The sequence below is a fragment of the Phytophthora ramorum genome (assembly GCF_020800215.1).
Source record: "Phytophthora ramorum isolate Pr-102 chromosome Unknown Phyram_PR-102_s0002, whole genome shotgun sequence".
Classification (NCBI taxonomy): domain Eukaryota; phylum Oomycota; class Peronosporomycetes; order Peronosporales; family Peronosporaceae; genus Phytophthora; species Phytophthora ramorum.
Window position 1 is genome coordinate 5,297,234 of NW_027150648.1, and position 21,255 is coordinate 5,318,488.

At 56.5% G+C, this 21,255-nt stretch overlaps 8 protein-coding genes across 8 annotated transcripts; 4 read left to right on the forward strand and 4 right to left on the reverse strand.

Moving 5' to 3' along the window:
• Positions 1-1,741: 1,741 nt before the first annotated feature.
• KRP23_3057 (Tubulin alpha-2 chain) lies at positions 1,742-3,094 on the forward strand (the record flags this gene model as incomplete). Its single annotated transcript, XM_067887861.1, has 1 exon — positions 1,742-3,094. One exon carries the CDS (start codon positions 1,742-1,744, stop codon positions 3,092-3,094), a length of 1,353 nt encoding a protein of 450 aa, XP_067750415.1.
• Positions 3,095-4,100: 1,006 nt separating this feature from the next.
• On the forward strand, positions 4,101-5,087 carry KRP23_3058 (uncharacterized protein; the record flags this gene model as incomplete). Its single annotated transcript, XM_067887862.1, has 1 exon — positions 4,101-5,087. The coding sequence occupies one exon, from the start codon at positions 4,101-4,103 to the stop codon at positions 5,085-5,087; it is 987 nt and encodes a 328-aa protein (XP_067750416.1).
• A 59-nt stretch (positions 5,088-5,146) lies between these two features.
• Positions 5,147-6,093, forward strand: KRP23_3059 (Ascus wall endo-1,3(4)-beta-glucanase; the record flags this gene model as incomplete). The annotated part of the gene is made up of 2 exons (XM_067887864.1): positions 5,147-5,632; positions 5,704-6,093. 2 exons carry the CDS (start codon positions 5,147-5,149, stop codon positions 6,091-6,093), a joined length of 876 nt encoding a protein of 291 aa, XP_067750417.1.
• Positions 6,094-6,155: 62 nt separating this feature from the next.
• On the forward strand, positions 6,156-7,389 carry KRP23_3060 (uncharacterized protein; the record flags this gene model as incomplete). Its single annotated transcript, XM_067887865.1, has 3 exons — positions 6,156-6,541; positions 6,630-6,901; positions 6,956-7,389. 3 exons carry the CDS (start codon positions 6,156-6,158, stop codon positions 7,387-7,389), a joined length of 1,092 nt encoding a protein of 363 aa, XP_067750418.1.
• Positions 7,390-8,424: 1,035 nt separating this feature from the next.
• KRP23_3061 (Serine/arginine-rich splicing factor 2) lies at positions 8,425-8,872 on the reverse strand (the record flags this gene model as incomplete). The annotated part of the gene is made up of 2 exons (XM_067887866.1): positions 8,425-8,746; positions 8,808-8,872. The coding sequence occupies 2 exons, from the start codon at positions 8,870-8,872 to the stop codon at positions 8,425-8,427; spliced, it is 387 nt and encodes a 128-aa protein (XP_067750419.1).
• A 4,320-nt stretch (positions 8,873-13,192) lies between these two features.
• On the reverse strand, positions 13,193-13,605 carry KRP23_3062 (ABC transporter ATP-binding protein/permease VMR1; the record flags this gene model as incomplete). Its single annotated transcript, XM_067887867.1, has 2 exons — positions 13,193-13,280; positions 13,352-13,605. 2 exons carry the CDS (start codon positions 13,603-13,605, stop codon positions 13,193-13,195), a joined length of 342 nt encoding a protein of 113 aa, XP_067750420.1.
• A 54-nt stretch (positions 13,606-13,659) lies between these two features.
• Positions 13,660-15,531, reverse strand: KRP23_3063 (ABC transporter C family member 9; the record flags this gene model as incomplete). The annotated part of the gene is made up of 2 exons (XM_067887868.1): positions 13,660-14,158; positions 15,125-15,531. 2 exons carry the CDS (start codon positions 15,529-15,531, stop codon positions 13,660-13,662), a joined length of 906 nt encoding a protein of 301 aa, XP_067750421.1.
• An 81-nt stretch (positions 15,532-15,612) lies between these two features.
• Positions 15,613-15,960, reverse strand: KRP23_3064 (uncharacterized protein; the record flags this gene model as incomplete). Its single annotated transcript, XM_067887869.1, has 1 exon — positions 15,613-15,960. The coding sequence occupies one exon, from the start codon at positions 15,958-15,960 to the stop codon at positions 15,613-15,615; it is 348 nt and encodes a 115-aa protein (XP_067750422.1).
• Between the last annotated feature and the right edge of the window lie 5,295 nt (positions 15,961-21,255).

The following is a 21,255-nucleotide window of genomic DNA, read 5'->3' on the forward strand; positions in this document are numbered from 1 at the left end:
GTGCTGAGGATGTGGAGGTCAAGATCTCTCACTGCGGTATCTGCGGTACGGACCTGCACACGATCGACGGCGGCTGGGGCCCTGGGCCGTACCCGTGCGTCGCTGGCCATGAGATCGTCGGCGAGGTGACTCTCGCCGGTCCGAGCGTCAAGGACCTCGCTGTTGGTGACCGTGTCGGCGTTGGTGCTCAGGTGTGGGCCTGTCTGAACCGTGACCCCCAGGATAAGTGCCGCGACTGCGCCGATGGAGAGGACGCTGTGTGACCATGTCGTCTGGACCTACAACAGCACCTACAACGACGGCTCCAAGGCGCAAGGTGGGTACGCCGACTACGTGCGCGTCGACAGCAACTACGCCTTCAAGATCCCCGACGCGCTGCCGTCTGACGTGGCCGCCCCACTCCTGTGCGCCGGTGCCACGGTGTTCACGCCTCTGAAGCAGGAGGGTGTCAAGGCTGGCGACCGTGTCGGTGTTATCGGCATCGGTGGCCTGGGCCACATCGCCATCCAGTTCATCCGCGCGCTGGGTGCCGTACCTGTTGCCTTCTCGCGCTCTGCTAACAAGGAGCAGGAGATCTTGTCGCTAGGTGCCCAAGAGTTTTACAACCTGAGCGACCCGGAGCACCAGAAGAAGGCTGCGGGCAGCGTCGATTTCCTGCTTCTCACCGCTGACGCCAAGGACATGCCGTACGACCTGTACCTGAGCCTGGTGCGCAAGCGTGGCACGCTCATCATGGTCGGTATCCCGAACGACGGCGTCAAGTTCAGCCCGTTCCTCATCGTGCCGCGTGCAGTGCGCATTCGTGGCAGCTGCATCGGCAGCATCCAGGATATCAAGGATATGCTGGAGCTGGCGGCCAAGGCGAACGTACGCCCGATCATTCAGAAGCTGCCGATGGCGAAGGTGAACGACGGCCTCAACATGGTTCGCGACGGTAGTGTGCGCTACCGCGTCGTGCTTGAGAACTAGCTCGTTGGCGGCATCTCAGCAGTGTGTGGTTTCTCTTTTGGACTGAATAGCATAGTGAAATGGAAAACGTTGTTGGAAAGACAGCATGAAACATGTAGCTGTTAGACCATTGCATGGCGTTATTCACACGCCCTGTACATGTATCCTGCAAATCAAATTGAGATGCCTCCGCTTTTGACTGAGGGCTCGCCACGATTTGTGCTTGTACTTTTCGAAGCGTTTTGCAAAAAGCGTAAGCCTTTGAGCGCGTGCCTGCCGACATCCTTGACGTCGGTACGAAAGACAGCCGCTGATGATCATCAGCTTCGGCGAGCGCGACTTTGACGCAAGCACTGGCTTGCAACGGTCTTGTAAATGCTACAACCATCACGAGCAGAGTCATCTCCAGCGTTTCGACGGAACGTGGTTGCTTTTGGACACCACGTGGAGGTCACCAGTCAAGAACGTCGTTGTTGCACCTTCCGTGGTGCTGCCGGCCAGGAGGTCATCTCCGCTCGGAGCGGAGCTTGCCAAGGGGACTAATCTCGGTGATATTACGATCCGGTTGCCGACCTGATTGCGGCAAGCGGGACGATGCAGAATGTTGGTCCATTAGTTGCAGTTGCAGCTCAAATTGTCAAAACGTTTGTCTTACAAGCTTGCCACTGGTATTTTATTCCTGAATAGTAAGAATGATGGTGCACTGCTGCTGCTGCATTTCTGTCATCCTGATCTTGGGGCGAATCCTAGAGTCATTGCGCAATTTACGTCTACCAAGGCATCAATCCAGGCAATGCGTGAAATCATCTCCGTTCACCTCGGCCAGGGCGGTGTCCAAGTCGGCAACTCGTGCTGGGAGCTCTACTGCATCGAGCACGGCATCCAACCGGATGGACAGATCCCCAACGGTTCAAGCGCCATGGAAGACCACTCGTTCTCCACCTTCTTCTCGGAGACGGGTGCCGGCAAGCATGTACCGCGCGCAGTGCTCGTTGACTTGGAGCCAACAGTGTGCGACGAAGTCCGCACGGGCGCGTATCGTCAGCTATACCATCCGGAGCAGCTCATATCAGGCAAAGAGAGTGCTGCCAACAACTTCGCACGCGGCCACTACACGATTGGAAAGGAGATCGTGGACCATGTACTCGATCGTATCCGCAAGTTGGCCGATGCTTGCATGGGTTTGCAGGGCTTTATGATCTTCAACGCTGCGGGCGGTGGTACCGGCTCGGGTCTAGGCTCGCTGCTGCTGGAGCGCCTGTCAGTAGACTATGGTCGCAAGAGCAAGTTGGGCTTTACCATTTATCCCTCACCGTTGCTTTCGTCGTCAGTTGTGGAACCTTACAACTCGGTGCTTTCCACGCACTCGTTGCTAGAGCACACAGACGTCGCTTTCATCCTCGACAATGAGGCCATTTACGATATTTGCCATCGTTCACTCGACGTCGATCGCCCTACCTTCACGAACTTGAACCGTCTCATCGCCCAGGTGATCTCGTCGCTGACGACTTCCTTGCGCTTTGACGGCTCGTTGAACGTGGATATCACCGAGTTTCAGACCAACTTGGTGCCATATCCGCGCATCCACTTCATGCTGAGCTCGTACGCGCCCGTCATTTCGGCCGAGAAGGCGTACCACGAATCGTTGTCTGTAGCGGAGATCACGAATAGCGCGTTTGAGCCGACGTCGATGATGGCCAAGTGTGATCCTCGTCATGGCAAGTACATGGCCACGTGCCTGATGTACCGTGGCGATGTTGTGCCGAAAGACGTCAACGCAGCTGTGGCCTCGATCAAGACGAAGCGCACGATCCAGTTTGTCGACTGGTGCCCAACAGGCTTCAAGTGTGGCATCAACTTCCAGCCGCCGTCGGTGGTGCCCGGTGGCGATCTGGCCCGTGTGCAACGTGCTGTGGCTATGATATCGAACACGAGCGCCATCGCGGAGGTGTTCTCCCGTATTGATCACAAGTTCGACCTCATGTACGCCAAACGCGCTTTCGTGCACTGGTTCGTGGGTGAGGGCATGGAGGAGGGCGAATTCTCGGAAGCTCGCGAGGACTTGGCGGCTCTGGAGAAGGACTATGAGGAGGTGTCGGCGGAGACAGGAGAAGGCGATGACGAAATGCTAGGTGAGGAGTACTAGGTTTGACTTTAGGGCTATTTTAGCAAGCTGCAAGTGGCATTACATCACAGGCACCATCGAAAACCTGTTCCTGGGTGATTGTCTTCAGCGTCAGCACGGCGACGATCATCATTCGTGTCGATATCACCCCACACCTCATCGGCGGCGGAGGAAATCTGCAAATGATTTTCTTGCAGGACCTCCCCGCGTGGGCGTTCACGTGGCTCGATTTCTGCCGTGTGCACACATGCAGCTCTTGTATGTGAACGTGTACAGTCCTGGGTTGTGTTCGTGGTAGTACCAGCACCATATTATTAATGTCCGAGGAGCAGAGGGTAGAGCTTTTCGACGTGAGCTCGAGCTCCGCTAAATGAACACTAATAAACACTCGTTCGGCGATTGTGCGGATGAACATGCCAAAGACAATCGCAGACACCAAAATCCAACACTTACGGACCGCAAGTTGCGACAGCGAAATGGAGTCTATCTGTGCTGCTAGCGGCTAAGCCTAGCAGCGCTGGGCTGCATTCTAATCGAACTCGCGCGCCATGAACGCCGGTACATGTACCAAAAGTTATTACAGACGCCTCCTCCTGGTTGAAATGCATTTGACTGGATCGACAAAGTGGCGCGAACTACGAGCTAACCATGAGCCACATCCCTTTTAACGTCGGCGAGTGTCCACAGTGTTTGCAACACTGCAATCAATGCTGTCGGAACAGCAATATGGCGTGGTACGCCTTGGCAAAGTCGCAAGAATTTGCACGGCGTCCAATCATCTTCTGTACCGACACTTAATCAAACCCACAACACAGGTCCTCCAACGTCTTTATCCATAGTAAAGCCAAGTCTGCGGTATCTTGTTGGACACTTAGTCGAGTCTCACCCCGTTGCGAATCAGATTGCCTGCTTCCATTTTCACCATACAAATCGCCATACAGTTTTCGCTGATGCACGCTTTCGCTGATGATCTCAGCTCATTCCCCAATTGGATCTCTCGGCCAGAGCAAGCAGAGACCTCGTCCCAATGACTGGCATCCGTCGCGCGTTGCTGCTGCTCTGGAGCTGCGCGCACTGCGTCTCCGCCGTGGGCGTCCAGCTGCAACTGCCGTTCCCCGTGGCGTCGCACCCGCTGCAGCTGAGCGCGCAGCTCTTCGCGGCCTCGGAGCGGCTGCCCCTGGACGCGCACGTGGCCAATGTGTCAGCCGCCGCACAGCCCAAGCTGCTGGCGGACGTGCCGTTCCCCACGGGCGCATGGTGGACCAACCTGGTGCTGGTGGAAGGCCGATCCGCCGTGGTGTCCATGCCCTACGTGCACAAGATCCTGGACGAGAAGCTGCACGTGAGCTTCCCGTTCCGCGTCGTGGCGCCGCGAGACATCGAGTCGGGCTTCATCTCGCAGATGGTGGTGAGCTCGCAGGCCGCGTCTCTGGCGCACCACGTCGTCAACTTTGACGCGTTCAGCACCACTGTGCGCTTCAGCAGAGGCCAAAAGGAGGAGTTCCGCGTGTACTTAGTGAGAGGATCCCCGTACGTCACCATGGAATATAGTCGCAGTTACCCCGTGGTGGAAGCCATGGACGGACTGGCCATCACTCGCTTCAAGAAGCTCGAGGGACTCACGATGACGGACGGACAGCAGACGACGTTCGCTACTTTTGCGGCGGAGCTCAACAACGGACAGACGTGGTACCTGTACGCGTCCGACAAGAAGCTGGAGCTTCACTTGGACGCGAACGGACGAGTGACGAGTGATGAGGAGTTTACAGGCGTGCTGAGAGTGGCGCTGTGCCTGGATGCTAAGGTCATGCCGTTCCTGCTGGACTCGGCACCCGTGTACGCGGTGGGCGGTGACGTGGCCCACTCGGTGGACCCGACGGACTCGGACACAGCCCTGCTGGAGTTCCAGTGGAAGACGAAAAGCTTTTCGACGTTCCATGGCCAAGCGGATCAAGTGACACAGGAGGAGAACGACAAGCTGCTGATGCTGGCACTGCCCACCACATGGATGTGATGCAAGTGCAGAAGTACAGCAAGACGTTGGAGAAGAGCAAGAACAAAGTGCTGTCGGATATGAGGTACACGAGCATCCGCGGGCTTATGGAAGGCGTGTTCGGAGCTGTGTGGCACATGAAGGAGACACTGCCGGCAGTCGAGTGGAACTACGCGGACGACGGCCTTTTCAGCGATGACTTCAGCGGCAGCTTGGCCGACGACAAGCAGCTTCGACTTGATATGCGCGCGAAGGTGACCGAGGCCATCGTGAAAGAGCTCCCCATTGACGCTGATAAGTACCCGCCGCCCATGAGCCCGGACTCGTACAACTTCGGAAAGCAGGTAAGTCGCGATGCGCGACTGCTGTTGATCGCGGACAAGTTCAACCAAGAGGAGGCAAAGCAGACACTGCTGAAGAAAGTCGAGACGGACATTGTTGACTGGTTGGAAGGAACGAACGTCGACCACTTTGTGTATGACCAGACGTTCGGCGGTTTGATCACCAACGATGGCTGGCACGATGAGGGAGCTGACTATGGCAATGGCTACTACAACGACCACCACGTACGTTTACAGCGAAATATCTGCAGCGCATGGGGGCCAGCTCTAACCAACTATTGTGTGTGTGCTTGCAGTTTCACTACGGATACTTCACTTACGCACTTGCTGCCATTCGTAAATTTGACCCCGAGTTCATCGAGAAACACGCCCAAGCTTGCGCCTTGATCATGGGTGACATTGGCACGCCGTTGTTCAACAGCAATACTTCATTTTTCAATGATCTACCGGTGCGACTGATGTTCCCTACCGCTCGTCACAAAGACTGGTTCGTTGGCCACTCGTACGCGAGCGGCCTGTTCCCTATGGAAGACGGCAAGTCCCAGGAAAGCAGCAGTGAAGACCTCAATGCGTACTACGCACTCGCACTGTTCTCTTCGCTTGATGAAAAGGCTACTGAAGGACAGGGAGACAGTTCCTATCATCAATACGGCGTCTCCTACTCGCAACGGAACTGCGGTCAGTGAAGAAGTACTGGCACATGTCGGAGAACTCGAAGATTTACGAGCCCGTCTTCTCGAAAAACGCTATGGTGGGCGTCGTGGGCGAGATGAGCGTCGTGTACAACACGTGGTTCGGCGATCGTGCCGTTTACATTCATGGTATCAACATGCTTCCCTTCACGCCGTTCACGCCGCAGCTTCTTGACGAGGAATTCGTGGCGCGTGAGTACGCACTACTGAGCCAGGATCTGCCGGACCTGAGCCAGTACGATATCTGGCGCTCCATCGTTGTGATGGATCACGCGATCTTGGACGCAGAGGAGGCTTGGGACGAGCTCACAAACACTGTGAAGACTTTTGATACGTGGTCCTCGCGCACCAATGCCATGTACTGGGTTGCCACTCGCCCATCGTGGTTCGCTCAAAAGAATCGTGCGGCCCTCAGCAAACCAGAGGTGGATGCTGACGAAATGTGTTTTGGCTTCCCAGCTTGTGCTACAGTGGGAGGAAAACGGCACGGCGCTGACGTGTTGTGGTACACTGCCTGGCTGCTGCCCCAGTGTGCTAGGCTGTTGCCCGCAGGAAGACCCTGCTCTGTTGCCCAGCAACGCGTGTTTTGGTGAGCATGAGTGCGCTGTGCTTGGATTGGGCTGCTGCAACACCATCGACGGTTGCTGTGAACCCGACCCTGTCTCGGGCGCTGTGTCAGGCTGCTGCAAGAACCAGCACCCGGTGATTCGCAACACGACCCACAAGGTGGCTGACAAGGCGAAGGATTCGGCGGTCTGCTACGGCGAACCAGTCTGCGAGGCAGCCAAGCTTGATTGTTGTGGTGCGCCAGGGGGTTGCTGCTCTGGTTCTGCGAAGCTGGATTGCTGTTCGGCAGCTACACCTTCAGCAGCTTCCAAAGCGTCGCACCCTAGTGAGACGGACACTTGCCAGGGCCAGCCCCTGTGCGGTGCTGCTGGTCTAGATTGTTGCGGCTGGGATGGCGGCTGCTGCAAGCCGGATCCGAAGACGGGCGACAAATTGGACTGCTGCCACGATGAGCCTTCCTCGGAGATCATTCCTATTCGGAGTGGCAGAGGTCATGACGAAGACGAGGACAATTCTGAGGACAGTGCTATCGGCGACACGGTTGCCCGCATCTTCATCGGGCTGGGCGGAGCCATTCTGCTCGTCGCGATTGTGTACGCGGTGGGGTTGTGCTACCGACGCCGCGGGTACGCCAGCATCGACGGTGATATGCGTGCCCTCTACTGCGCGGGGGTGATGGTTGGCGTCGTTGCCTTCTTCATCTTCCTCATCGTCACTTCTTAAGGTCGTCGTTGGCATGGTGCGATGGCGCACAGTATGCCATCTTTCCTAATCGTTTTTTGTCGTCTCGAGAACCAGGGACGATCTCACTTAACCTTTTTGAAATGAAAGCTCGTGGGTGCGAGCGCACCCCCAATTGAAAACTTAAGTCTTGGTCTGTGTTGATCTCTCGACAAACATAAGCCGTTAGTGGTCTTCGATCTCGTGTCATGTTCCATCACTCACTGGAATTGACTAGCTTTGCCCACTTTCGCAGAATCAGGCAGACCGCGCGCTGCTCACCCCGCGCGTTTGATCACTGCTCCAGGATACCTAACTACAGAGCAGCAGACGACAGCAATCCTGGCGAGGCACGAAATGAGGACGCGATGCAGAGCCTCTGGGGGAATGAGTACGACAGGTGATCTCTTCCCAGATAACTGGCGTGGAAAATAGCCGTCTGTTCAGAAACACAACGACTCTGGCTTCGACTCGACTCGAACAACACCGTTAAAACAGGACTCGCCCACATCACACCACCCTCAACACCTCCCACGAACAACGCCAACTCTGGTCCCGATCTCCGGTTCTCCAAACAAGAAGTTTCTCTTTCTCGTCTCTTTTGCAGTTGCCCGGTTCGTTCAGGTGTTAATACTCTCTCGCAAAGCAGCAACAATGCAGGGCCGCTCAACGTCTCGGCCCAAGTAGGTAAAACAAGCAAAATCCGTCTGCCCTCGTCTGCTCTCGTCTGCCTCTCTGTCCTGGTGGTGCATGCTCCGTCGTCGCTGCGGTCCTTCAATCCTCGTCTGCACTCGATACCAGCACGTGCATTGGTAGCTCACTTAGTCACGACGAGGCGGCGGCGACGCGCTGTTGCGGCGCGGCGAGCGGCTACGGCTACGGCCGGCGCTGCCGCGGTCTCCACGCTCGCGACGGTCAGGCGACCGGGAGCGTGAGCGGCGGCGCGGGCGTTCGTCCCGGCGGTCGTCGTAACGGCGATCGTCCCGGCGGTCATCGTAGCGGCTGCTGCGTCCGCGGTCGTCTCCGCCTCCGTAGCGGTCACCGCCTCCTCCGCCGTAGCGGTCCGCCGCCGCCTCCGTAGCGGTCACCGCCACCGCGGCCGCCGCCGCCGCTGCCGCCGCTGCCGCCCGAGTAAAACTCCCGCGGGTTGTCGGGTCGGCGCTGCTTGGCAAACTGCACGCGCAGGTCGCGGCCCTGGAACTCCTGGCCCTCCATAGCCTCGATGGCGTCCTCAGCGTCGCGTTTCTCCACGAAGCGCACGAAGGCGAAGCCGCGCGACTCGTTGGAGCCGCGCGCGCGGGGGATGTAGACGTCTCCGATCTCTCCGAACTTGGAGAAGAGCTCACGCAGCTCGTCGCTCCTGTGGCAAGAGGGAAGAGGTTAGACGAGGGAGAGGAGGGGGGAGGGGAAGACGCACGCACCCGATCTGGAAGGGGACGTTGTCCACCTTGAGCGTGAACATGCTGTCGACGTTGGGGGGCGCCATGTTTCCTGAAGGTCGGAGCTGTGGGACTGGTGGCTTCGGCGGTTGTTTGGAAAGTGTGAGATCCGAGCGGTGCAGATAGAATGGACGAATCATTGCAGTACGAAGAACAAGTGTTCAGTATGGGTGTGCAATGGTGTGTCCACACGACTGGCAACCAGTAGTTTATTTTTGGAGCTCTGAAAGATTGAAAAATGACCAGAACAGCAACATGTTGGTTTTTCAACATTGTGTTTTCTCCTTCATTCTCTAGCTATACTGCTAAGAGAAATCACACACACTGCTGAGATGCCGCCAATGAGCTAGTTCTCAAGCACGACGCGGTAGCGCACACTACCGTCGCGAACCATGTTGAGGCCGTCGTTCACCTTCGCCATCGGCAGCTTCTGAATGATCGGGCGTACGTTCGCCTTGGCCGCCAGCTCCAGCATATCCTTGATATCCTGGATGCTGCCGATGCAGCTGCCACGAATGCGCACTGCACGCGGCACGATGAGGAACGGGCTGAACTTGACGCCGTCGTTCGGGATACCGACCATGATGAGCGTGCCACGCTTGCGCACCAGGCTCAGGTACAGGTCGTACGGCATGTCCTTGGCGTCAGCGGTGAGAAGCAGGAATCGACGCTGCCCGCAGCCTTCTTCTGGTGCTCCGGGTCGCTCAGGTTGTAAAACTCTTGGGCACCTAGCGACAAGATCTCCTGCTCCTTGTTAGCAGAGCGCGAGAAGGCAACAGGTACGGCACCCAGCGCGCGGATGAACTGGATGGCGATGTGGCCCAGGCCACCGATGCCGATAACACCGACACGGTCGCCAGCCTTGACACCCTCCTGCTTCAGAGGCGTGAACACCGTGGCACCGGCGCACAGGAGTGGGGCGGCCACGTCAGACGGCAGCGCGTCGGGGATCTTGAAGGCGTAGTTGCTGTCGACGCGCACGTAGTCGGCGTACCCACCTTGCGCCTTGGAGCCGTCGTTGTAGGTGCTGTTGTAGGTCCAGACGACATGGTCACACACAGCGTCCTCTCCATCGGCGCAGTCGCGGCACTTATCCTGGGGGTCACGGTTCAGACAGGCCCACACCTGAGCACCAACGCCGACACGGTCACCAACAGCGAGGTCCTTGACGCTCGGACCGGCGAGAGTCACCTCGCCGACGATCTCATGGCCAGCGACGCACGGGTACGGCCCAGGGCCCCAGCCGCCGTCGATCGTGTGCAGGTCCGTACCGCAGATACCGCAGTGAGAGATCTTGACCTCCACATCCTCAGCACCGAGAGGACGGGACTGGTACTGCCACGGCTTGCACTCGCCAGTGCTGTCGAAGGCGGCGTAGGCGTTGACGGTTCTTGGCGCAGTTGACATGGTGCAATGGGTGTGCTTGTTTTCCGAAGTGCTTGGTCGGAGGTGAATTCGCGAATGAGGATCCAGCTCCAGCCCAGCTCCTGTGAAGCTGTACTAGCACGCATGCTTTCCCTGCGTGGCTCCATGTAAACCGCTTCGAACGGCAAGATGACGGGGTTCATGGTTGCCAATGTATTAGTGACAGTTACGTTGATGTTGTATGAAGTGCTATTTACAAGATCACTTACAGTAATCCATTTGACAAAATGTGCCCATAATATTCGCCTGATATGATCTACAAAGGGCACAAAGCCCCGAAACGCTGTCGCACCCGATTACGTTGAAAGGCAGCCGCCTTTCAACGTAATCGGTGCTGACTGACCAAATGCTGAATAGCGAGAGAATCGGAGAGGATTCTTGATCGAAACCTTGTAAGTGCCACATTCAGCCAGCCCAAATGCTCGAAGTGCCGTCGCTACGGTCACGCTTTCGTCTTCCAGATTGAAAAATATTTTTCCGATACTGAAAACTCAGCTAATTTCGGCACTTCCGAGACCTACAATCCGGCACATTGCTAGTTATTATTGCAAAGTGTCGGTATTAAGGTGAGGTCTGCTCTAGGGTGCTATTGGGGCCCAGTACTGGTCAGGAGAAGCACATGCCTGATGTCTTTATCCAGAGGTGCGCCTAGGCCAGCCTACGCAAGATCGTAGCTATGAGCAGCGGAAGAGGCCAGGACCAGTCAAGCTGCAATCTAAACGCTGGCGTAACATTCGGGTGTGACCTGCGGCCAATGTCCCTGCCAGGATATTTCTCTGTGGAGTGCATGACCCCTTCGTTGTCAACGCCAAGCTAACTTCTGTCATCACGGATACCACGAGCGAAATTAGGCTCATCATCGTCCGAAATGCATAATCTTGGGATTATGCATTCGTCTCACACTGCATCAACGACTCTCTCTCCTGCACAGAAGCATTGATCATTTTGGAACTTACCTGGATCCATCCGCACGATGTCAACCGCTCCGAGAACCGTGAATGCCTACGCTGCCTTCGAGCCGTCCGGCAAAATTGTACCATTCGAGTACGAGTCTCGCCCTCTTGGTGCCGACGATGTCGAGGTCAAGATTTCTCACTGTGGTATCTGCGGATCGGACATCCATCACCTTGACAGTGGCTGGAAGCCCACGATGTATCCGTGCGTGTTCGGCCATGAAATCATTGGCGAAGTGGCTGTTGCTGGGGCCAACGTGAAACATCTAGCTGTGGGCGACCGTGTTGGTGTTGGCGCGCAAGTGTGGGCGTGCCTCAATACGGACCCCAAGAGACCTTGTGAGGAGTGTGCCGACGGTGAAAATGCCTTCTGCAACCGCTCAGTGATCACGTACGACGCCAAGTACGAGGACGGATCGATGGCATACGGCGGGTATGCCAACTACGTACGAGTCGACAGCAACTTTGCTTTCAAGATCCCGGACAACATCCCATCCGCTTCAGCGGCGCCGTTGCTGTGCGCTGGTGTGACCGTCTACACGCCGTTGAAGCACAATGTCAAGCCTGGTGACCGTGTTGGAGTCATCGGTATCGGTGGACTGGGCCATCTTGCCATCCAGTTTATCCGCGCTCTGGGCGCTACTCCGGTGGCTTTCTCGCGCTCGGCGAACAAAGAGAAAGAGATTCGAGCTCTCGGTGCCGAGGAGTTCTTCAACTTGAGTGACCCGGAAGACGAGAAGAAGGCTGCGAATTCGGTCAACGTGCTCCTGCTCACTGCTGACGCCAACAACATGCCGTACAACACGTACCTGTCGCTTGTGAAGAAGCGCGGCACGTTCATCATGGTGGGCGTGCCCAACGACGAGGTGAAGTTTAAACCCATGTTCGTGGTGGCCAAGGGGATCAAGTGGGTGGGCAGTCTCATCGGAAGTATTCAAGACGTCAAGGATATGCTTGAGCTCGCATCGAAGAAAAACGTGCGCGCCATTGTTCAGCAGATGCCCATGAGCGAAGTCAACGAAGGCATGCTATGATGCGTGAGGGCCGTGTGCGCTACCGCGTTGTGCTCGAAAACTAAACTGCAGCAGGAACGTAGTTTAGAAGACTAGGAAGTTTCGCGATTAGCCATTCCCAGATACTCTTCTAACAACGATAATTGCTACTGCAACTGATCGAGATAGCCCCCTTCCTTCGCGAGCTCGTAGAATACGCCGCTGCCATCCTTCACCAACTCACGAGGACTGTCGAACTCTACCACACGGCCGCGCTCAGCACCATGATGCGGTCCGAGTCCAGCACCGTGCCCAACCGATGCGCGATCGTCAGCACCGTCGCGTCTCGGAAGTCCTCGTTGATCATGCGCTGCAGCTTCTTCTCCGTCGCGTGGTCGATGGACGCCGTCGCCTCATCCATCACCACGATGCGGCTCCGAGTCAGCAGCGCGCGAGCCATGCACAGCATCTGCGCTCGCCCACGCTGAAGTTCTCGCCGTTCTCGCTCAGCTCGTACGTCAGTTGGCCCTCCAGCGCCGACACCTGCGCCTTCATGTCCACCTTCTCCAGTGCCGACCAGATCTCGGCGTCCGTGAACTCGTCGAACGGGTCCATGTAGGCTCGCAGCGTACCCTTGAACAGCACGGGCGACTGCGGGATGATGGACAGGCTCGAGCGCAGCGTGCGTAGCGGCATGGTCGCGATGTCCACGCCGTCGATGAGGATGCGGCCGGACACGAGCTCGTTGATGCGGAAGAGCGCCATGGTGAGACTGGACTTGCCAGCGCCGGTGCGTCCGACGATGCCGATCTTTTCGTTGTTGTGGATGTTGAAGGACAGGCCCTTGAGAACGGGCTCACCTCCTTGCTTGTAGTTGAAGACGACGTCTTGGAACTGAAGCGTGGAGGAACGAGGCCAGGACGCATCAGGCTGGATGACAAGCGGTCGCTGACTGCCCTCTGCTGGGATCGATGCGTACTCGATAATACGTTCGGGGCTAACCATTTGGATCTCTACCCACGACCAGCACTGCACCAGGCTTGCGAGACCGCCGTCGACGCTGAGAGCATACGTGAATGCTAGTCCTACCAGACCAGGGGACAAGTAATCGCGCAAGTACACAAGTCCCGATACGACGATGAAAATCACACCGCACCCCAGAAGTTGCATGCGAACCTGGAACCACTGTTGCGTCACCGTCTCCGCAAACCAGCATTTGCTATTCACATCGTTGCGAATGAAGTTCTCCAAGACCATTCGGTCAACGGTCTCACGACCAAATGCACGAATAACAACGACACCCTCCTCCGACTGCTCCACATGGCTCAGCACAGGAGACGACGACACCTTCCACAGGCGCGAGATCTCGCGCGAAGGAGCGAGATAAAAGTTGGCGATCTTCACGTACATCCAAACCACGGGATAATCAACGCACCAAGAAATTCATGGTGTACACAGCAGTCGCTAGCTGGCATACAGTGAAGAAAAACACCGCAAGGAACCTCCGAATGCAAACGGAATCATGAAATCCACCGCCGACATGTCATCACCGTATCGGTTCACGATACGACCGATTGGGTTGGCATCGAAGAAGCGAAGCGGGGCCTTCAGCAGCGATAGCGTCATGTTATCAAACAAGTGCCTCGAGGCTCGAAGGCCAACAATCGCCACAGTGGCAGACCGAACTAATACCATGGTAGCAGCACCAGCTCCCAGCAGCGAATACACCTTGACATTGTACGCCGTCTCGTCGGGGTTGTACGAACCATCCTTCTGACCAGTCCAGTGAAACCACAGGTCACTACCGATCTGACACACCTGCCACAGCGTCTGCACCACGAACAGGAAAATGCACACCTTCATGCCTCCCAGCGACTCAAAGTAGTTCGAAAACACCTCCTTCGACACACGACCCTCCTCGCGTTCCTCGTCACCGATGAGTCGACCAACGTTATGTCTTTGGCTGCTTGATCCTCGCCATCGTGACTAGCGTCATCATTACTCGTCCGTGTAGACATCGGTAGTGTGTACGAGCAACGTGGAAGAGCGACTTCGTGACGAGTACTGTCAGCTTCCCGTCCTCAACGAGCACCTTCATATTCGCCGCCTCACTCGCAATGATGTCAGCACTGTGAGTCACCAGCACCACGGTCTTCTCCGCCAGTAGTTGCAGATGCACTCACCAAAGATTTGGCTCTGCACGATCGCGTCCACAGCCGCCAGTGGCGAGTCCAGCAACAAGATGTCAGCGTCCGAGTACATGCGCGAGCCAAACACACGCGCCTTCTGACCTCCCGACAGGTTCACTCCCTTCTGGCCGATCTCAGTGGAGTCCCCTCCAGGGAACTGACGCAGGTCTGGCAGCAGGCCACATGCTGCGATCACGCGCGAGTACTTCTCCTTGTCGTATGGCAGTCCGAACAGGATGTTGTCACGGATCGTCATGTTCTGGATCCAAGTTTGCTGCGAGTAGTAGGCAACGCGGTCACGGACAAACACGCTGCCAGCCACTTGTCCATTTCACCCAGGAGTGCTGAGCACAGCGACGACTTGCCGCTGCCGACGGAGCCGTGGACGATCACCAGGTCGCCCCTCTTGATCGTGAGGTTGACTTTGCTGTAGTGCTGTGTCCTTGGTCCACCGAATGTGCCGTCTTCGATGGCCATGACCACGTCCTCGGGTTGTGACGAGTCATCACGAGTGACGTTGGTGGGCTGAACTCGTCCAGCGAGAGATAATCGGAGAATCGGTTGATCGAGATCTTGGCTTGGATGCACGTCTGAATAACAGTCGGCAGGTCTCGCAGCGGATCCCGAAGTGCGTTGAAAAGCGCGATAGCCGTGAAACCTTAGCCGCAGTTAGCGCTCTCTCCATGACAATAGCGTACACAGCAAATGAGACGGCAGATACTGCAAGTGGAGAAGCCCACAGTACGAAGATGTTGAGTGCGCCAAGGTACATGAATCGCTTGACCGCCGACAGTTCAGTAGCGCGCAGCTTGTGGATCTTGTCCGCAAACTTGTCCTCCCAAGCGTTGAGCTTTACGATCTGGATGGCGTTGAACACCTCCTTGATCGTCTTCATCCGCTCATCCTTGTGCTTCATAATATCCTCGAAAGTGCTCCCCGACAGCTTGGCGATGATGAAACTTACCAGCATCGAGGACGCGATCACTGCAAGCCCCGCAAACGCAGCCATGTCGATAACAGCGTACAGCATGTAGACCACCACCACAATCTGGATGGGGATGATCCACAAACTGTTGATCTGGAATGCTGCCCACAGCACGTTGTCAACGTCGGACGAGTAGAGTTGAGATGTCCACCGCCTTGGCATCGCCCTTGCTCTGGATGCTCGCGCATGGCCTTCCTGAACAGCAGCGCCTTGAGGGTCACCGTGAGCCTGAGTGCAATAAGTTCAAGGTAGAAGTGCATGTGTGACATCACGATCGCGTTCACGAGTCTCGACCCGAAGAAGACCGAGCCACGCACTCAAATTGTACATGTCGATTTGCGGTGCTGCAAACACCGTGATCACGTGGTTCAGCACGGCCGGAGCGAAGACGTTGCAGGCGGTGGTGAAGAGCATCGCGAGCCCGCAGAGCAGGAACCGCCCTCCGTAGGCAGCCACCATGGCCTTGATGATGGATTTGTCGTGACGCTCGAAGTGCTCCACGAACTCGTCGAAGGCCGCGGCCGATCGGTTCTCCTCGAGCTCCCACAGGTCTTCGTTGTTGAGCTGGCGCGTGTTGCCCGCGCTCATCATCGGGTTGGCGTACGAGAAGAAGAGTCGCGACCAGAGTGGCGCAGCGCCAGGGGTGAACTGGGCATCGTGCAGTCGCTGCTTGGTCTGGTCGACGTCGTCGCTGGCTGGGGAACGTGGAGTAGCGCGGCTGCTTGGTCTCGTTGGCGGGAGATACGAGGGACGCGCTTTCCGACGGCTGCAGCACCGTCATGACGGACTTGTGCGCTCCACGACCAATTGGAAATAGACTGTTGACTGGCAGACGCACTTCGTTTCGTGCAGCACCGCGGCATATTACCGGTACGGACAAATCGCTGAGCGCAGCAACACCTGGAGGGCGGCACCAACACTCCTCCGACAGATGCAACGATTGGCAATCACCTTCAGAGCGGTCCGCATAGAACGATGCTCGCGGAGTCGGGGTGGACGAACACGAGATGGTTGGCTCCGGCACGGTCGTCACGCGGGAAAGACCATCATTCGCAATGCAGAACTGCCAATGCTGCAGCTCGTCGGGCAACTCGTCCAGATCTCCAACAGGGAAGTACACAAAGCATGTGGCTAACACGATCCAGGAGCTCTATAATGCAACCTGAGCGATGCGGAAGACGCCAAGCGTGCCGTCCGGTCTGTCAAGACGCTGCTGCTCACTGCTGACGCCGACAACATGCCGTATGACACGTACTTCCAGCTGCTACGTCCACGCGGCGCGCTCATCATGGTGGGCCTGCCGAACGATAAGTTCATCTGCAGCCCCGGCAGCTTTGTGCGGGACGGCAAGCGCCTTGTGGGAAGCAAGATTGGCAGCCCTCAAGACGTGAAGGAGATGCTCGAGCTGGCCTCGAAGGGAAACGTACGCCCGATCATCCAGAAGCTCCCCATGGAGCAGGTCAACGACGGGCTCGCCATGGTGCGCTCGGGCAAGGTGCGCTACCGTGTCGTACTCGAGAACCCTCCTGCTGAAAATGCTCCAGCCAACCTGTGAGCGCATTTCTTAGCAATGTGTCATTGCGTCAACAGTGTCTTTCTTATTAAGAAGCAAGCACTCGTTCGCCGACTTACGTGCGATTATCTACTTGCAAATCTTGTTTTTCATCGTCGACAGCCAGCAGGCAACCACCAGGAACAGGTGTCCTAGTTCTCAAGCACGACACGGTAGCGCACGCTGCCGTCGCGGACCCTGTCTAGACCCTTGTTCACGTCGCTCATCGGCAGCTTCTCGATGATCGGACGCACGTTCGCCTTTGCCGCCACCTCCAGCATGTCCTTGATGTCCTGGATGCTGCCAATAACGCTGCCACGCACATGGATCGCACGCGGCACCAGGAACCACGGCGTGATCTTCACCTGGTCTTCTGGAAGAGAAAGCATGATCAGAGTGCCGCGCTTGCGGACCAGGCTCAGGTACAAGTCGTACGGCATGTTGGCAGCGTTGGCCGTGAGGATAAGGTAGTCGACGCTGCCCGCAGCCTTCTTCTGGTCCTCCTCGTCACTGAGGTTGTAAACTCTTCAGCGCCCAGCGAGCGGATCTCCTTCTCCTTGTTGGCGGAACGAGAGAACGCCACCGGAGTAGCGCGAGGGCGCGGATGAACTGGATAGCGACGTGGCCCAGACCACCAATGCCAATGACACCCACACGGTCGCCCGCCTTCACACCCTCCTGGCTCAGAGGTGTGAACACCGTGGCGCCGGCGCACAGAAGCGGAGCAGCCACATCGGAGGGGATCACGTCGGGGATCTTGAAGGCGTAGTTGCTATCCACGCGGATGTAGTCAGCGAAGCCACCCAACGACCTGGCGCCGTCCTTGTAAGCACCGGCGGTAGTCCAAACGATGCCGTCGCACAGGGCGTCTTGGCCGTCTGCGCACTCGCGGCAGTTGTCGTTCGGGTCGCGGTTGAGGCAAGCCCAGGCTTGAGCGCCGACGCCGACGCGGTCACCAACAGCCAGGTTCTTCACACTCGGACCGGCTGCAGTCACCTCGCCGATGATCTCGTGACCAGCTACGGACGGGTATGTCGATGGCCCCCAAACGCTGTCTAGCGTGTGCACGTCCGAGCCGCAGATGCCACAGTGCGAGATCTTGATCTCCACGTCCGCGTCGCCAAGCGGGCGGGCCTCGTACTGCCAGGGTTTGCACTCGCCAGTCTTGTCGAAGGCAGCGTAGGCGTTCACGGTTCTCGGGGCAGCAGACATGGTAGAAAGGGAGCTCGAGCGGTTGCTTGGTTGCTTGGTTGGTGGCAAATTTGCTAATGAGCTTTTTGCCTCCATGGTAACGAAAGTTTACGCGTTATCGTAACAAGACTTGCAATCCATTGGTTTGTGATCTTGTCACGACACGACCTGTCCAAGAAGACGCTTCAAACTACAGTACCCGCAATCATGTGATTATGGGACGGAGAATTTCGTTTTGTGCATTACATGTTTAGCAAGCGTCCACTTCAAGCTTGCATAAGCCCAACACGTTGGAGACGAACTATTATGCACTGGCCATCAAACAGAGCAACGCTGGCAAGTGCGTTTTAAAATATCAATACCACGCGAATGCCGATTTTGGGCCGCATTGTGGACACAGTGCTCACGAAGAAAGTGTTGGTGCGTCGAACGGACTGGAAAAACAGACTGAACAAGATAACCCAGTAGCAGGAGCCTAAACGTTTACGGGAATATGATTCCCACCGGACCAATTGTGGGTACAATGGCACTCCACTCTGTTGCGGAGGCGACCAGGAACCGCTGGCTTGAACACCGGTATTATAGTTGAGCAAGGGAGGCATCAGTACTGTCTCGAGAGCTTTCTGAACATGGTAAGTTAGCACTTAATCAGCATAACACTATGATTATTATGCCTTTCTGTCGTTTTGACGGAGCTTCAGCGGACTTTGATAAATAATTTCTTAGCAAAGGCGGGACTTTAATCTTAGGATTTGGGAGACCTAAAACGATAGCGTGCCTTCAGGACTTATGTTCATGAAGATTTACGGAAGTCTTGGCAAGGAAAAAATCTCCGATATCTCGGTCAATCGGGCTTGTGATTCTCCGCAAGACTTTCGTCAGGCCCTACAAGGGCTCACGCAGAGATTTCTGAAAAAGGCACTTTTCCAAGTCTGATTCGCCTAAAGACTTGAAAGGCACAGTACGTCTATTTTGTATGCACTAACATTTATCAATTCAGGTACTGATATGGTTCACCCTGGTGAAAACGGCGGCTCAACTGTACTTGTGGTCCTTTAAAGTCCAATCATGGTACATGTATACAGAAAGCTCTCGAGACAGTACTGATGCCTCCCTTGCTCAACTATAATACCGGTGTTCAAGCCAGCGGTTCCTGGTCGCCTCCGCAACAGAGTGGAGCCATTGTCCCCACAATTGGTCCGGTGGGAATCATATTCCCGTAAACGTTTAGGCTCCTGCTACTGGGTTATCTTGTTCAGTCTGTTTTTCCAGTCCGTTCGACGCACCAACACTTTCTTCGTGAGCACTGTGTCCACAATGCGGCCAAAATCGGCATTCGCGTGGTATTGATATTTTAAAACGCACTTGCCAGCGTTGCTCTGTTTGATGGCCAGTGCATAATAGTTCGTCTCCAACGTGTTGGGCTTAATGCAAGCTTGAAGTGGACGCTTGCTAAACATGTAATGCACAAAACGAAATTTCCGTCCCATAATCACATGATTGCGGGTACTGTACAGTTTGAAGCGTCTTCTTGGACAGGTCGTGTCGTGACAAGATCACAAACCAATGGATTGCAAGTCTTGTTACGATAACGCGTAAACTTTCGTTACCATGGAGGCAAAAAGCTCATTAGCAAATTTGCCACCAACCAAGCAACCAAGCAACCGCTCGAGCTCCCTTTCTACCATGTCTGCTGCCCCGAGAACCGTGAACGCCTACGCTGCCTTCGACAAGACTGGCGAGTGCAAACCCTGGCAGTACGAGGCCCGCCCGCTTGGCGACGCGGACGTGGAGATCAAGATCTCGCACTGTGGCATCTGCGGCTCGGACGTGCACACGCTAGACAGCGTTTGGGGGCCATCGACATACCCGTCCGTAGCTGGTCACGAGATCATCGGCGAGGTGACTGCAGCCGGTCCGAGTGTGAAGAACCTGGCTGTTGGTGACCGCGTCGGCGTCGGCGCTCAAGCCTGGGCTTGCCTCAACCGCGACCCGAACGACAACTGCCGCGAGTGCGCGACGGCCAAGACGCCCTGTGCGACGGCATCGTTTGGACTACCGCCGGTGCTTACAAGGACGGCGCCAGGTCGTTGGGTGGCTTCGCTGACTACATCCGCGTGGATAGCAACTACGCCTTCAAGATCCCCGACGTGATCCCCTCCGATGTGGCTGCTCCGCTTCTGTGCGCCGGCGCCACGGTGTTCACACCTCTGAGCCAGGAGGGTGTGAAGGCGGGCGACCGTGTGGGTGTCATTGGCATTGGTGGTCTGGGCCACGTCGCTATCCAGTTCATCCGCGCCCTCGGCGCTACTCCGGTGGCGTTCTCTCGTTCCGCCAACAAGGAGAAGGAGATCCGCTCGCTGGGCGCTGAAGAGTTCTACAACCTCAGTGACGAGGAGGACCAGAGAAGGCTGCGGGCAGCGTCGACTACCTTATCCTCACGGCCAACGCTGCCAACATGCCGTACGACTTACCTGAGCCTGGTCCGCAAGCGCGGCACTCTGATCATGCTTTCTCTTCCAGAAGACCAGGTGAAGATCACGCCGTGGTTCCTGGTGCCGCGTGCGATCCATGTGCGTGGCAGCGTTATTGGCAGCATCCAGGACATCAAGGACATGCTGGAGGTGGCGGCAAAGGCGAACGTGCGTCCGATCATCGAGAAGCTGCCGATGAGCGACGTGAACAAGGGTCTAGACAGGGTCCGCGACGGCAGCGTGCGCTACCGTGTCGTGCTTGAGAACTAGGACACCTGTTCCTGGTGGTTGCCTGCTGGCTGTCGACGATGAAAAACAAGATTTGCAAGTAGATAATCGCACGTAAGTCGGCGAACGAGTGCTTGCTTCTTAATAAGAAAGACACTGTTGACGCAATGATACATTGCTAAGAAATGCGCTCACAGGTTGGCTGGAGCATTTTCAGCAGGAGGGTTCTCGAGTACGACACGGTAGCGCACCTTGCCCGAGCGCACCATGGCGAGCCCGTCGTTGACCTGCTCCATGGGGAGCTTCTGGATGATCGGGCGTACGTTTCCCTTCGAGGCCAGCTCGAGCATCTCCTTCACGTCTTGAGGGCTGCCAATCTTGCTTCCCACAAGGCGCTTGCCGTCCCGCACAAAGCTGCCGGGGCTGCAGATGAACTTATCG